The sequence below is a fragment of the Pelmatolapia mariae genome, linkage group LG7 (assembly GCF_036321145.2).
Source record: "Pelmatolapia mariae isolate MD_Pm_ZW linkage group LG7, Pm_UMD_F_2, whole genome shotgun sequence".
Taxonomy (NCBI): domain Eukaryota; kingdom Metazoa; phylum Chordata; class Actinopteri; order Cichliformes; family Cichlidae; genus Pelmatolapia; species Pelmatolapia mariae.
In genome coordinates, this window is record NC_086233.1 from 25,261,348 (window position 1) to 25,276,097 (window position 14,750).

General features: G+C 40.6%; 1 protein-coding gene across 1 annotated transcript; it reads right to left on the reverse strand.

Annotated features, from left to right (window-relative positions):
- Nucleotides 1-259: 259 nt before the first annotated feature.
- On the reverse strand, nucleotides 260-11,671 carry slc20a1b (solute carrier family 20 member 1b). The gene is made up of 11 exons (XM_063478646.1): nucleotides 11,364-11,671; nucleotides 9,596-10,311; nucleotides 9,246-9,386; nucleotides 8,364-8,449; nucleotides 7,986-8,082; nucleotides 4,561-4,680; nucleotides 3,082-3,339; nucleotides 2,326-2,956; nucleotides 2,044-2,229; nucleotides 1,829-1,913; nucleotides 260-1,628 (listed from the first exon to the last, which is right to left on the reverse strand). The coding sequence occupies exons 2-11, from the start codon at nucleotides 9,936-9,938 to the stop codon at nucleotides 1,473-1,475; spliced, it is 2,103 nt and encodes a 700-aa protein (XP_063334716.1). The 5' UTR covers nucleotides 9,939-10,311; nucleotides 11,364-11,671; the 3' UTR covers nucleotides 260-1,472.
- Between the last annotated feature and the right edge of the window lie 3,079 nt (nucleotides 11,672-14,750).

Here is a 14,750-nt window from a genome sequence, read left to right on the forward strand (position 1 = left end):
TAACCTCAGAAAATAGTGAGCAGATATTTGTTTTGTGTTACCAATTGTCAAAATACTGTTAAAAAGGAGTTGGAGGGGGGTATATTTTAAGGTGTTGAAGGCCTTCCAGAGATGTTCACAAGAGGGGAAATTTATTAAAAATAAAATAATAATCTGTACAGATATCAGTAGCTGTATACTGTGTTTGTATTGATACACATTGCAGTAATGTAATGTCCCCTTCATTGTAGATCATCAACAAAGACAAGTTCAACAAGTATTCTGTGTTTTTCAATTTTTATTTCCATTTTTCCTTCCACAAATGTGGAGTAGTACATCTTGATATGCCTTAAAAACAAAAACTCTTTGGTACCTAATGGAAAATAAAACAATTAAGGCAGCTACAGCATCTAGGTTGTGAAATGCATTCATTACTGCAGTCAATCACACACTGGGCACACAATAAACTTCCAGTTTTCAGGTTCCTGCTCCTCATCATGTATCATCCAGAGGAAGGGCGGGACAACCTAGTTGTCCAGGCAAACTGAATTAAAGCGTATCTTAATGCGGACTACAAAAACAAGGCTGAAGCCGACCTAGAGCGCTTAAACCATTAGGGACGATTCAATCAAGTTTTAACAGGAGACTTAAGGTAATGTTTGGGAACACGTTGTTGCACTAGCTGACGTTCAGAAATGACATTTCTCAACAGATCTGTTATTTCCGCACTGATCAAGAACAGAAAGTCCCAACCTGGAGACGCAGAGCGATAACTCACCAACTACCAATTTGGACTGTGCCATTTCTTACTAGTGTGATGGCTTATGACAATTACGCAGTATTCCTCATAATGTTCAGCTGTAGTCATCCAGCACGGTAGAAAAACATGCTCAAACAGGTGAAAACATTTTGATTTCTTAACAAAGGGGTCCTAGCTTGTCAGCTGAAAGAAAACCGGCTGTAAACTCTACTCTAAAACAGCGAAACACTTTCACCTAAATACTGCCTTCTTATTTTTCTTGAATCAGTCTCCAGCATGTGTGATGACTCGAGTGTTACATCTGTAATAGGCTAATACTGCATTTTAAGTTGTTCATTCCTGCCTAATGTATAAAACAAAATGGCTGTACATAATAATCATACATAACCGCAAAGTAAAAAGAACACGAATTATTACAAACAGTTGATTTAAGATGAACTCTTTACAGAATGATGAGATATGAAAAAGAAAGCCAAAAGAAATAAAAAGGTCGCAACTACAAGTTATGTGACCAAAATGGAACAGATAGCAAGTTATAGTCTGAAAATGATGCAGCCAAGAACCACAGGCACATGTCACCGAACCTTTTCTAACTTTTTTTTTTCCTTTTTCTTATGAAGTTGTTGGCCAGAGGTAAGCGATATATTTTGGCCTTCAAACTTCACTCCTTTCTCTCCGGGTGCGCGTCGGAGCATTTTTTTCTCCTCCCCCTGCTTGGGGTGCAGCTGAATGCTCACAGGATGACGTGGACGAAGATAGCCATGATAGCAGCACTGATCAGACCAGAGATGGGAACCGTCACAAACCACGCCATGAAGATGTTCCTGAACAGACGCCAGTCTACTGCTTTCTTTGAGCGCAGCCAACCTACTGCCACCACAGAGCCCACCTATTTCAGATAAATAACAGTCAAATGATCTTCCTCTAAATGATCTATGTGCATGCATATGCCTGACATTTTATTGAGGAGAAACTTGCTCCCCATGTGGAACTTCTACCAGACTGTTTACTCAAGCCTCCCTCTTATGAAACAGTCTCTTCCCTCATCTCTCATTTGAGTTCCCAGACCACAGTGTTTGACCAGCTTACCTTGCAGTGGGTGGTGGAGACAGGCAGGCCAATGTTAGAAGCAACCACGACAGTCAAGGCTGAGGCCAGTTCGATGCTAAAACCACTGCAGGAGGAGAAAGAAAAAACTCATGTGGATGTGTCTGAGCAGCTCAAATATACGGAGCAGTAATGTCTGGGGAGGATGTGGTTCTGGTGACTTGAAGAAACAACTTATGAACTGTCTGAGTCTTTACCTTGAGGGGGTGATGGGGGTGAGGTCTTTCCCCATTGTCTGAATCACCCGGCGACCCCATACCCAGAGTCCAGCGCAGATACCCACGCCACCATACAGCAGTAACCAAATGGGTGTAGGTGCATTTGAGAACACGCTGCTTGTTTCGTAAACCAACCACAGAGCTACCAAAGGTCCAATGGCATTACTGCAGAGTGGAGAAATTTTTTTTGTTGTTATTAACAATCTGGCAAAGAAACACAGGTCACCACACACTTGTCTGATACGATATCATTAAACATACCTAACATCATTTCCTCCATGGGCAAAGGATCCAAAGCAGGCAGTAAGAATTTGAAGGAACTGGAACAAGACTGAGACTTCTGGTTTGTCTTTTTCAGGCCTTTCATCATCCAGGGAACTCTGGCTGCTACCTGTATCCTTGATCTCCATGTCTAGCCTCACATCACCCTCTACCAGACCTTCAGGAGTTGTGTGCTCTGCCACAGCATTGCAGTAGCTGGTGTAGCTATCCATACGCAGTCGCTTTCTCTCCTGACTGCCTGATCCTGGAGCCTTGTTGCCATCCTCACAAGCACGGAAGTCCCCTTCTTTATGCTTGTCATGCATGCCAATGATGGTCATGGTGTAGGCGGTGTAGCTATTGTTGCGCCGGATAGGTCTGTCGCCTCCCTCTCCCATGCAGTCGCTCATTTTGGCCAGGTGGAGCTTGTGCAGTAGGTCTTTGTAGAGGGCTGAGTCTGTGTGGACTGTGTGGTACTGGCTATAACCGTTACTTGGTGGCTGTGGAGGTCTGTTGTTGAACTGAACATGATTTTTGAATTGAACCTGATTTTGAGCATTTGTGGAGGCACCGTTGCTTTGGGCTTGGTTACTAAAATGGACCTGACTGTTTGATTGAACCTGTGCAGGGGCTGCAGAAAAAAGAAATGTCATAAAATCATCTGCAAGTTAATCATAAAATTATTATGAAATATCTATAGGTCATTTTAAGATGAAAAAGAGGCATTTAAAACGTATTGTATTTTGGCATATTTACCATCATTTGAATTGCTGTAGTCTGTGTCATCAGAATCTCCGATGTCAAATGCCACCCTGTGTTCCTTATTACTGTCGGCTTCATCAGAATCTCCGATGTCAAAGGCCACCCTGCGCTCCTCAGGGGCAGGAAGAGGGTCAGCAGAGTTGTAATTGGCAGCTGGTGTGGTAGATGCCTGCTTCAGGATTGGACAGTGGGCTTCTTTAAGCTCCTTCTTTTCCATCAGAGGGCTTTCAGTGGGACTGGACTTGATATCTCCTATTAGGGCAGGAGTTGGATTGAGAATTATTTGGATCGCATCCAAACATATACTTAGCATAGCAGAGACATCCTAACCCAGCATCTGTTTTTCCTTCAACTTCAGCTGTAGGGAGTCCAAGTGTTGCATAACCTTAAAGTCAGAAAACCCTTTGTACTGTAAATATAAAGACCTGTGTCCAAGAGTGGACTCCGGTGTTCACAGGATCAGATTAACAGGATTACAAAGGACATATTCATATTACCACTATTATGTTGTCTTAAGAGAGACAATAAACTAATGTCTGAGGCTCACATGACATTTGTTTGTAGCTTTAAAGTGAACTAGATACTCAGATTTATTGAACAAAAAATAATGGCACTAAGTGTGTCCTGGTGAGATTGCATCATCCAAACTGGTCATTGCTGGATCTGAAGCAATAGGTCCCCCTCAAACACACCTCCCAATGCACTGCCAGTGCCACGTCAACACAAAGTCAGTGCAGGCTTATTTTTAGTCGAGGAGGTAAAGACCAATTAGTGAATCCTTATGACCCAATTAGTCAGCCTGTCTACTGAATCAAGGCAGTTTATGCCTTGTCAGATAAACCTGCTGCTCCAAGAGAGAAGTGACGAATAAAGGATCTGTCAAATACATTTTTAAAAAGAGAGCAAACCCATTTTAGGAGACACATTTTTCCCCAAATATGTCATTAACGAACCATTTAGAGTTCTATTAAGTAATAAAAGGCAATATTTGTGAACCTAAGTCACAGGTTGTGTCAGACACAGCTTTTCTGTAATCAACCCGAAAAGATAACTTATGCCAGGAGAGACTAAACCTATGAGTCATTAAAATGCAGAAGAACTGCATTGTAGATAACAGAGTGAGACAAAAATACATTCATAAAAATACATTCATGGAGGTTAAAATGAATGGTTATGTCTTAACACCAAATCACACTACTCGGATGCAAATGCATCAGAGTTTACTCTGGTTTTAATTCTATAATCCTGGATTAAAGCAAAGACAAAGACAATATTTTCACATTATTTTCATTAGAGCGAATCCATTGTGAAAAATATATCCCTAAACTCCATTTGCTGGATTAATATAATCCCACACTCGATAGGCGGAGTTGCAGTGCAACACTCCAGTCATGATTTGTCCAATGGCTTAAGTAAGGAAACTGAGTCACATGGAGTTGAACAGTGAGTCAGATTGTCAAAAATGGGACTTACGTTCAATCTTCTTCTTTAGGCGAGGGCAGACAATAAACCAAACCACAATGGAGGTCAGCAGACCACAGGCCAATGAGATGAGCAGGATGCCCCACCAAGGTATCATGCCAAATCCCAGCACTGGAGGATTGCCAAGTGCCACGCAGATATAAACAAAAGCAAATAAGAGAAAGGCACATTTAAAAAACAAAACAAACAAAACAACTAGGCAGCAGGAGCTACCTTTTCTAGCAGACCACACAAAGTAATACACCAACATTAAAATATAATATAGAACAGCAGTTTTATAAATATGTAAAAATATAAGCCCCTCTAGAAGAGGTCCTATGAGGGCAATGAAGTTTCATTTTCATTCATTAATGGCACTTATGTTTGAAAGTACTCAAGTACTCTGCAACAACTTCAGTGACTGCATAGCTTCATTGTGCCAAGTAGTTAAAAATGGAAAGCATGTGTACCCCCAGACATGAACAGTTATGCAACACGAATGTCACCATGACCCCAAAGTGCCCAGCTAACAATTACACAGAAACAATGAGTTCCTCAAAAGGAGACATAACTTGGGTAGCATAAAAGAAAAGCAAAAAAAAAAAAAAAAAAAAAAGGGGGGGGGGGGGGGGGTCCTTGTACTAGAGCACTTTGCTGTAAAAATGAAGGCACCCTCTTGCCAACACTGCAGCAAACCTGGTGCAGCACAAAGATCTAGCGCAATGCATGCTGGCAGAAAGTTACCATTTACATTTCCCTGGAGAAGCAGTTATCCATGTCATACACAAAGTCAGCAGTTTCATAGGGACAAAAACAAATTGTGGATAAAAATAAATAAAAAATAAAAATCTACCACCATGTTTGAATGTCCGGACATGACCTTGGCCATAAACGCCACACTTCCACTAAGATATGGATTGTTTAGGAAGTGTAAGAGAAGAAAAGGAAATGAGGGCCAAGGGGAGGTGATAAGTGTCTCAGTTACTGTGTTTGAGGGCACAGTCCACACAGTGCACCGAGTCACGCTGCAGCATGAGACTGCGGAGCACCTAACTCATGTTTATTTAGTTACGCAATGGAAGCTCACTCCCTTTGGGACAGGAGAGGCTTAAGGAAAAAGTGGACGGTGACTCTTAACAGTTAAGTCTTGTCTAGGACTGAGTACACTGACTCACTACTAGAGACATCCAAACACACGTGGTACTGCCATGCATTATTAAACAGGAACTCATCTGATATCAAACAGGATTTTAAAACTACACAATAAAGAGGGAAATTATCCACCCAGATGGTAATTATTTTTTTTTTTTTTAAAAAGGAAAAAAGTAGTATAGATTAAAAAGCTGGGCTGCATTTTGTAGTCTGATTAACACTCTTACAGAAAGAAGTGACTTTATACCACAAGCATGCAGTGGGATGACTGAAACTGGACAGTAAATGAAATTTAACCACAGCTGTGTTCCAAAACCCTTGCAGAAACCTATATTCCATGGCCTGCATTACACAACGTTTGTTTTTTTTCCCCCTCCCAGTACTGTACATGCAGTACACCACCAACCTCAATTACAATGACAGTTAAAGGAGTTTGAGTCACTTGGCAAGAACCCTTTTGGTTATCTGTCCTTAGGGCACTAAGGACTAATGACATTTGTAACTCCTCACAATGAATTAAAATCTGTTACACAAGAGTTGACTATAGCAATCGCTTAAAAGTTGTTTCAGGATCATGGCTCAGGTTGAAACAAGTCATCCGTGCTGTGATGCCAATTGTTTAGTGCCCCCATGGTAACTAAATCCAGTGACTGTTTCTCAGTGGGTTATCGAGGCAGAAAATTTGTGCCCTGCTAAAAAGATGGAAGTTTATCAATTGAGGCTGGTATGAGGGGTCCAGATATCCTGTCACTCTGACACTTTAAATACATAAATAATTTTAAAAAAAAAGGCCACGGTCCTGTTTAGGCTTGTGTATAGAGCAGGTGCGAACAATTGAGTGACGTGCAGCAACGAGGACAAAATTTAGGGCAGATTCAGCAGACGTCATAAACAGGGAATTGCGTTCAGCATCTGTGCTCTGAAGGCTTAACAGTACTTTACCTGAACTTCATTTGTCTTCATGACTGAATGGCATGAAGTTGGCTTTTAGGGTACGTCTCCCTTTTACAATGTACGGGGCTGCAATGCAGTGACAGCAGCTGAATGATTTATGAAGGAATGAAGTCACACTGAGCCTCATCTGTACAGGACAGTCAGCTGACCCTTAAATTCTCTGGCCCAAATGCTGACTTGAGGTCTCTGGCACTGGTGTTTATATTGAGCATAGGAATGTGCTGTGGGATGTCTGGTATCCAACTTCACCACTAAGCTAGCATAAAGATCAGGGAATGTCACAGGAAACCAAACACACTGGACTCAGTTAGCTGCAGATACTGTTGCTGCATTAAGGTGCATTCATCAGCAATAATGCGCTGCTGTTGTCCTGGGTGCCAGAGCAGTGTAGTAACCAAAGCCAAGCCTGCACTATAGGTCTGAAAACCTAAATGTTATTTATTTTTATTTTTTTTTATTATAATGCAGTGATGAATTTGTGTTACTGGGCCAATGACAAACAACTGAGGAGAGTAGAGTAAAACCTGGTCTACTTTACTTTTACAATGAGCCAAAGTTTGTATTATGACCTCTGTCTTTGTGTACAACAGGTGGAGTATATGAATGCTAGTTTGTCTTGTGAATATATTTAAAAACAAAATCAAACATAATCTACAGACATTACAGAAATTGCAGCTGGCAATTTCACATGTGGTGAACTTGATATGACTGTACTGTTGTGCCTGACTAACCAGGGGTTTACTGTCTATGTGGGAAGTGCAAGTGTTCTCTTCTTAGTGTGCTGATGTGCTTTCACACATCAGCTCACCAGATCTGGTCAAACTCTGGCCTGTAGCCGTCATTTAAATGGCCCAGGCCAGCTAAGATCTTGAACTGTTAGGCCCTGCAGAGAGAAGAAAACAAAAGGAGCGAAAATGGCTCATTTAATAAAGAGTTTCTGGTAAACCAAAAACCAGCAAACATTAAGAGCATTGCCACACAGATTCAGAGCAATAATACAACTACTAGCAGCAGACAACTTTGACAGCACACTCTTTACTTCTCTTTTCCTCCTGCATGCCTGCAGTGATGTCAGGAGTTAAATGAAATCTTATTTCCATCTCCCTGTTGTGCTCCACTCTAAAACTTCATGCCAGCTATGACCCACATAGAACCACAAAGCAAGAGAGCTTCAAAAAAACATGTTAAAATAAACACGGCTTCTGTGAAAATGGTAAACAGTCTGGTTCAGGCTGGAATATGTGTGGGCATCCGGCTGTCTGAGGGAGCAGCTTATTTTAAGCTGTGGCTGTGGGCAGGCATGCAGAGCAAAATGAAACAATGATACTCACCCGGAGCACCAGTGAACATGATGGAGAACAAGTTGATCGCCATTGTCATCGCATAGAAGACAGGCAGGGCCTTTAAGCCATTGGGTACTGGGTCTTCCTACAGGAAGAAAATAGAATGTTCAGAAATCCAAATTGCCTCATTTTGCTGTCAGGTTACATTTCAAGGCACAGCAAGCACAGTGGAAATCTGAACCATGTGTTCCTATAAGGAACTGCTTCAAAGCACGGTAGCTTATTTCCTGCCATGTAATAAACATTTTCCCAATTGCATTTTGGGTGTGGACCAGTACAGTGTTGAAACAGCCTTAAACCACAACTTCAGTCTTCTAATGTTACATAAACCGAGCGTATCCACAATTTTGATAAAAGGAGACTTACTTTCTGTAAGATGAACCTGCGCACAAAATAGAAGACAACGGCTGACATTATTCCAGACAACAGGGGACTCAGGAACCAGGAAGCAACTGCACAAAAAAAATAAATAGATAAATAAATCCAAACAAACACAAATGGGAGCATTACAAAGCAGTGGGAAAGTAATGAGAGAATTTGTCAAAGAACAGTAGAAAAAAAAAATCCAAATTCATTCAACTCCTACTATACAGCTTATTTTAATAAAGAATGATTTTATTTAAATAGAGTTACATGAGCATGATTCATAGAAACTAAAAACTAAAAGACTTAACACCTGTTAGGTCTTGACAGTCTAAAATATCACACAGGCAGTCAACATGGATCATTTTTCAGTCAATAACAGTTCTCAGTGTGTGAAACTCTGGACTCCTGCCATCTTATTAGTGAATGATTTTTGGTTGTTTTACAATATGTGGTTTATTCCGAATAAACAGTTTGATGGAACCCAAAGGGAGAAGGAAGAAAGAAAGACACCCACCCCACAAATGTGACAAACTGAACTCTAGAACAACCCTTTAAAACTGCCTATTGTTCTCCAAGTCATCATACGACCTTATCAAATAACACCCCTTATTTGTACTGCCTCCTCCCAAAGTCCAACACAAAGTGATTGAAATCACTATTGATTTGTACAATGAATGCTTCCCATGTCTGAATGTGGATTTAGCTGAAACGCTGGTCCTGCCATTCATGAACATACTTGATTACTGACCTGGATCTGGGATGGTATTATCACACTGTAAGAGTTCTCACACACCGCCATTAATAAAATATACTTAAAATGCCTGTGATGAAATTCAGCTAACCATTAAAGGGAATTTCTATGTCAGTTGACTGGTTACATACCAATACGTAGGAGTTCAAGCCACTTGACGCCCTGCTGGCCTTTGGCAACCAGCGAGAAGCCGATAGTAGCACCAACAATGCAATGTGTTCCAGAGATGGGGAGCTTAAGGAAGGAAGCAGCCAGCTGCCACACAGCAGAACCTAACCAGAATACATTCATGACATCAGTTGCATGGTGTCATAATTTCAGCTTTTATACAGTTAAGACTGGTACCAAAAATATTCTACAACCAGATTCACCACTACTCCAATGCATTTTGACATCTTTAATTTCTACAAGCAGTGCTCTGTCCACAGGGTTCATTGACCGAGAGTTCAAATTACATGAAAGATAAGCTGCAGATACTCACCAACCATTGCACTGACAGATCCAGCCATCAAGACATGTTCAGAGCCGTTGTACATGCCCACATCAATGATTCCCTTGCGAATAGTTTCACTCACTTTGGCCCCAAGAAGCACAGACCCCAGGGTCTCAAACACTGTTGCTAGAATACATGCCTGACGCAAAGTGACCACTCCAGAGCCCACGGCTGTACCAAATGAGTTAGCAACATCATTGGCACCGACAGAAAAGGCTAAGATGAAGGCAATGATAAAGCCAACAACCAGCAACCACACATACTCAGTCAGAGGTGTGTAGGTTACCATGGCAGTGGTCAGCACTATTGCAGTTGCAGTTGTTGAAAACATTTTTTGTAAGTTTTAAAGGAACTGATTCACAATCTTAAAGGAATAAATGCCAGACAAAATAGGTTTTTATATAAATCTGTTTCTAAACAGCAGCTAGTAAAATAAAGAGGTAAATAGAGGTAAATAAATAATTAGCTTTATTTTTAGGCCCACCTGTCTTAACAGAATTTGTGGGATTCAGCAGTGCAAACTTGTAATGGGTTTATCTGGATCTAACCAGAAAACAATTAAAGTAAACTAGAGGTACAGTGAAAAACTATTGCTATCCTAAAATTTTGGTGGATCTGTTATTGTTCTTTGGGTGCCGAGAGATTAAGCAGAACGAAAAGCCAGCCATTGTGCCACTGTGACTGCAGATGAGCAAGGGTACATCCTGAAAAAACAACACACACACAAAAAACAAGGCATTCTTCAATAACACTAACGTGAAAACACGGGCAACAACGCTTTTACATAAGGAATAAACCTTTACATCACGAATAAGATATACGAGTAGAAAACCGGCAGTAACTGTGGACCGGAAGAAAGACCTCTGGTTGCTGCCCTTCCTTAAAACGGAGGCCATTTTTAGTAAATGGCGCATGAAAGACCGCAACTATATTACACCAATGTCCTTTATTTTGACTCAGAATAGTCGCATTTAAAATGTTAATTGCTGTACGGTGGATGATAAGCGATCATGATGGGAAGCTCGAGATACGTCGAGCCGTTTTATGTGGGAGACATTTTAACTTTCCCTACTCGCACACGTGTCGTCATTCATTCACGCAACACGAGCGCCGTCTGTTCGTACAGCTTCACGCTCTGTGCTACAGAAGTGGCTGGCCCAATCTTAAAAAACAAAAAACGTTTGGACCGATCTCAAATTTGGCGTTTTAATCCACCATAATAGTGGCTGCGTCCATAAACAGCGGTTTACTAGTGTTTGACGTGTTTATTTTCCGTAACAGGGGGACGCAACCGGATATGACTCAGTTTAGGGAACACAACTCAATGCGGCACCGGTTCGTTGTGTCGCGTGTGTCGACCCGGTTTAAAGGTCTATAAAAAGTGCAAACCAGATATAGTTCTTACTGGCTATATTCGCTTAGCGTTAACATTAAGAATAGCAATTACATCAGCGTTATACACTGATACAAACTTAACATTGTATGGGCCAACTGCTAACGGACTCCCACACATAACAGTCTTAATCAATTCAAAGTCAAGAAAAGTATTTAATCCACATCAAATGTATTTTTTTCTACCGAGTAAATACGCTAGCCACCATCTGAATCGAATGTATAATACAATGGCTAGGGTTAGCATCAGCGCGCACTTTGACGTACTCCTTAATTACAATAAAGCCTTAGTTACAAAATTCGTAAAATGAACGACTATGAGCTTTTTATTAAAAAGGTATAAAATGTTAAATATAAAACTTACCACACACTGCAGTTATCAGTCCCGTAGAGTAGTGCTCACTAGCCGTTAAGCTAATTAGCGCGCGCACACAGACGTTAAGACAGCGCGGGCGGGATAAAGAAAAACTTAAACGGATTATGAAATGTAACCCGTTCAAAAAATCTGCCCTTAATTTTTTTTTTTTTTTTAAATAACGCGACTAAAGAAAAATGATAATTGCGACAAAGTGAGTCAATATGGAGAGAAAAAAAACGCCTTATGGAATCGAGAAACTTCTCAGTTTGAATGAATGCCTGACAGACTCCAGAAGAACTCGCTTATACCGGTGAACAGAGCTGGGGGTGGCTTCTGTTTTATTGGATCTGTGCAAGCCCCACCCGCCAACTGGGCGGGAGTAACTTCCTGTTTTCACGTGAAGGGTGCGTGGTCGTGCTTGCTCGTGTGTGCCCACTGGGAGCGTCTCCCCTCATTGTAAAATCTTATTTAATAAATTTGCAGTTCGCCCCATTGTCTTACTGTCTGGTGAGCTGACTACCGACAAACACATAAAAAACTGTTAGATTCCGTCACAAAAAATGTTGCACGTTTAGATGCTTTTCAGAAGAAATAATTTTATGAAAAGAACGAAAAAACTGCGCGTTTTCACGGGGAAATATAGCATACATAGACATAAACCATAATCGTCTATTTCAGAGAAGCTGTCACCTGGAAACAGTGCATGAAAACAGTCAGTGGTGTTTACGTCAACCGCAGAACAGAAGACCTGCCGTTCATTGAAGTGCATTGTCCGGAAATAACAACATTCACAGTCAACAAAAGTCGTTTTCTCTGGTCGCTCTTCTTTTATTATGTTTATCAAGAGAGACGTGATATCCTGGACAGAAGTGTTCAAAAAGCATGACAAAACATATTGTGAGCTGAGATGCGATAGGTTATAATGTAATTTGGGCAAATAATCTATAGCCTACTAGTATGACAACGAGTAGGGATTGGATTACACACGTTACAGTAAACAATGTAGTAAATAGCGTAATTTTATAAAATATACATTATTGCATTATTTTATTATACGATGGCCTTGTTAATGCCGTTATTGTCTCTGGCTCTGTGACGTCACTTCTTTGAGGCGCATGGAAATTTTCAACGGCTCCAGTAATTATGATTGCTGTCGGTGAGCTTGAAGGCAGCATTACTGCAAGGTATAGGAGAGGCGACGTCAAAACACAAGTTTCAAGAATTCCTACCATAACCTCTAACGACATAATTTGCGCCTTCTCTAACTCCCACCTCAGCCCAGAAAGCCTCCTTGTTTACTCCCAGAGGCTGCAGACACAGAAATGTGACCTCACCGTGGCCGTATAGAGGAACTGCTAATGTCAGAATATTTAGAGTTTGTTTAATTGCTTCAACTCAAGGAAATCAATATGGTATACAAACCAGATTAAAATTTGCTCATCCTGAGGTTATAGTTATACGTCTTGGTATGAGTAATTATAACCCCACCCTCTTTGACAGAACTTGGGAGAACAATTTTCAAACTTTAAAAAAAAAGAAGAAGACATTATTACGATGACACAGGGTTAGGGTTAGACCTCAGAAGATTTTCAGGCTACTTTCTGTTCACTGCTCAAAAGTCAGAGTCACAGAGGAGCACCCGATGGGATAAAATAACCACTTTCATTTGACTACATATGCAAATTGTAGCCAGTCTGATACCTAAAGCAGCATAGAAACAAATGGTTGTGCTGGATTCTTCTTCTTTTTTTTAGTCTTAGAGAGAAGTTAAGCTAAACAACAGGTTCTGAAAAAAACACTTAGCCTGGCCTTTTGATTCTGAAGTCCACAGCTTTCATGAGCAACAAACACATGACCTTAAAGAAGTGAGCAAGCTGAGCCTAAAAAAAGTGACCTGCTGTATTACTACAGTATTTTATCACCCCTGTTTATTGCTTACAAAGGTCTTAGGCTACATAGAATAACTGAACGAAAATCTAATGAATGGCAGGTAATTCAGATTAACCTGTACTGAAACCTTACACTCTGCTTGGTTAAACAGCGCCATCTGGAGTACATTATTATATATAAATAACCCTGGGCCCGTATATTTACAAGGCTTCCTTGTAGCAAGAGTAGCTCCCAGTGATCAAATTCTTAGAAATGTTTTCACCTTAAAGTTAGGACTGTTCACAAAGCACATGAGCCCATAGCTCCTCAGCTGAAAACTTGTTAGGCGAGGGGAAGAGGACCTTTAAGAGTCTTAAAAGCTTTAGAAAAAATACAGTCGTAAAACCCATTGACATGCAGGTTAATTAATTATTTTAAGTTTGACAGGGAACACCATCAGTGTGATGCACAAAAGAGCCAAAAAAACAAACAAACAAACAAACAATCTGAAAGGACATGCTGCAAGCTTGCAAGAAAGAGTCTGCTGTAAAGATAGAAGGCAGGCCTCACCATTTATACAGTGTCTTATGGCAACTGGAGGAATTTCTGCATTTATTGAAGTGTCTGTGAAGGTTCTCAGTCATCCAGGTCATCGTAGTCTAAGGAGCTTGGAAAGAAAAGCGTCTGGACTTCTTAAAGTTGCTTGAAGACGTTTCACCTCTCATCCGAGAAGCTTCTTCAGTTCTAAGGTCAAATGGCCGAGAGTTAAATCTGGGACTCTCGGCCATTTGACCTTAGAACTGAAGAAGCTTCTCGGATGAGAGGTGAAACGTCTTCAAGCAACTTTAAGAAGTCCAGACGCTTTTCTTTCCAAGCTCCTTAGACTGCATTTATTGAAGCATCACACATTTTGATCATGCAGAAGAGTCATCTCTGGGCTTCAGTAACCTACAAAGAGGAGGGAGAAACAAAGGATGAATAACAGTGAACTAATTAAAAGCAGCAGGTTAGATCCCTTGGAGCACTTTCACAGTTTCACGGTGCGCTTAGTGTTACTGATAAAAGCTGAACATTTTCTCTGTTAATTTCAAAGACACAAATATTAGCAGTAAATATAACTATTGACAAATTAAATCGAACGAGAAACAGCACATTTAGGCCTGTTTTACCAAACATTTCATCAGCCTGCGGATGTTTTTAAAATAATGTACACATTATTTATAACAATACCATGTCTAAACCGTAAATTAATGAAATCTACTATTATCAGCTTCTGGTTGTTTTAGAACCAATGACTTATTGTTCCTGCCCTAAAACTATGGTCAAATCTGTATTTCAAAACTAATCTATTAATATTTATGGTTTGTGTTTGTGAAGGCATCAATAGACAGGTCAAATTCAATAGAGGAAATTCTTCAGGCTCTGAAGCCTTAGTAAATTCTGACCCTTTAGGGGATAAAGTCTCACATGTTGTTTTTATCACTACCTGTACCCATGCAAATCATATATAACCTTAGAGACATG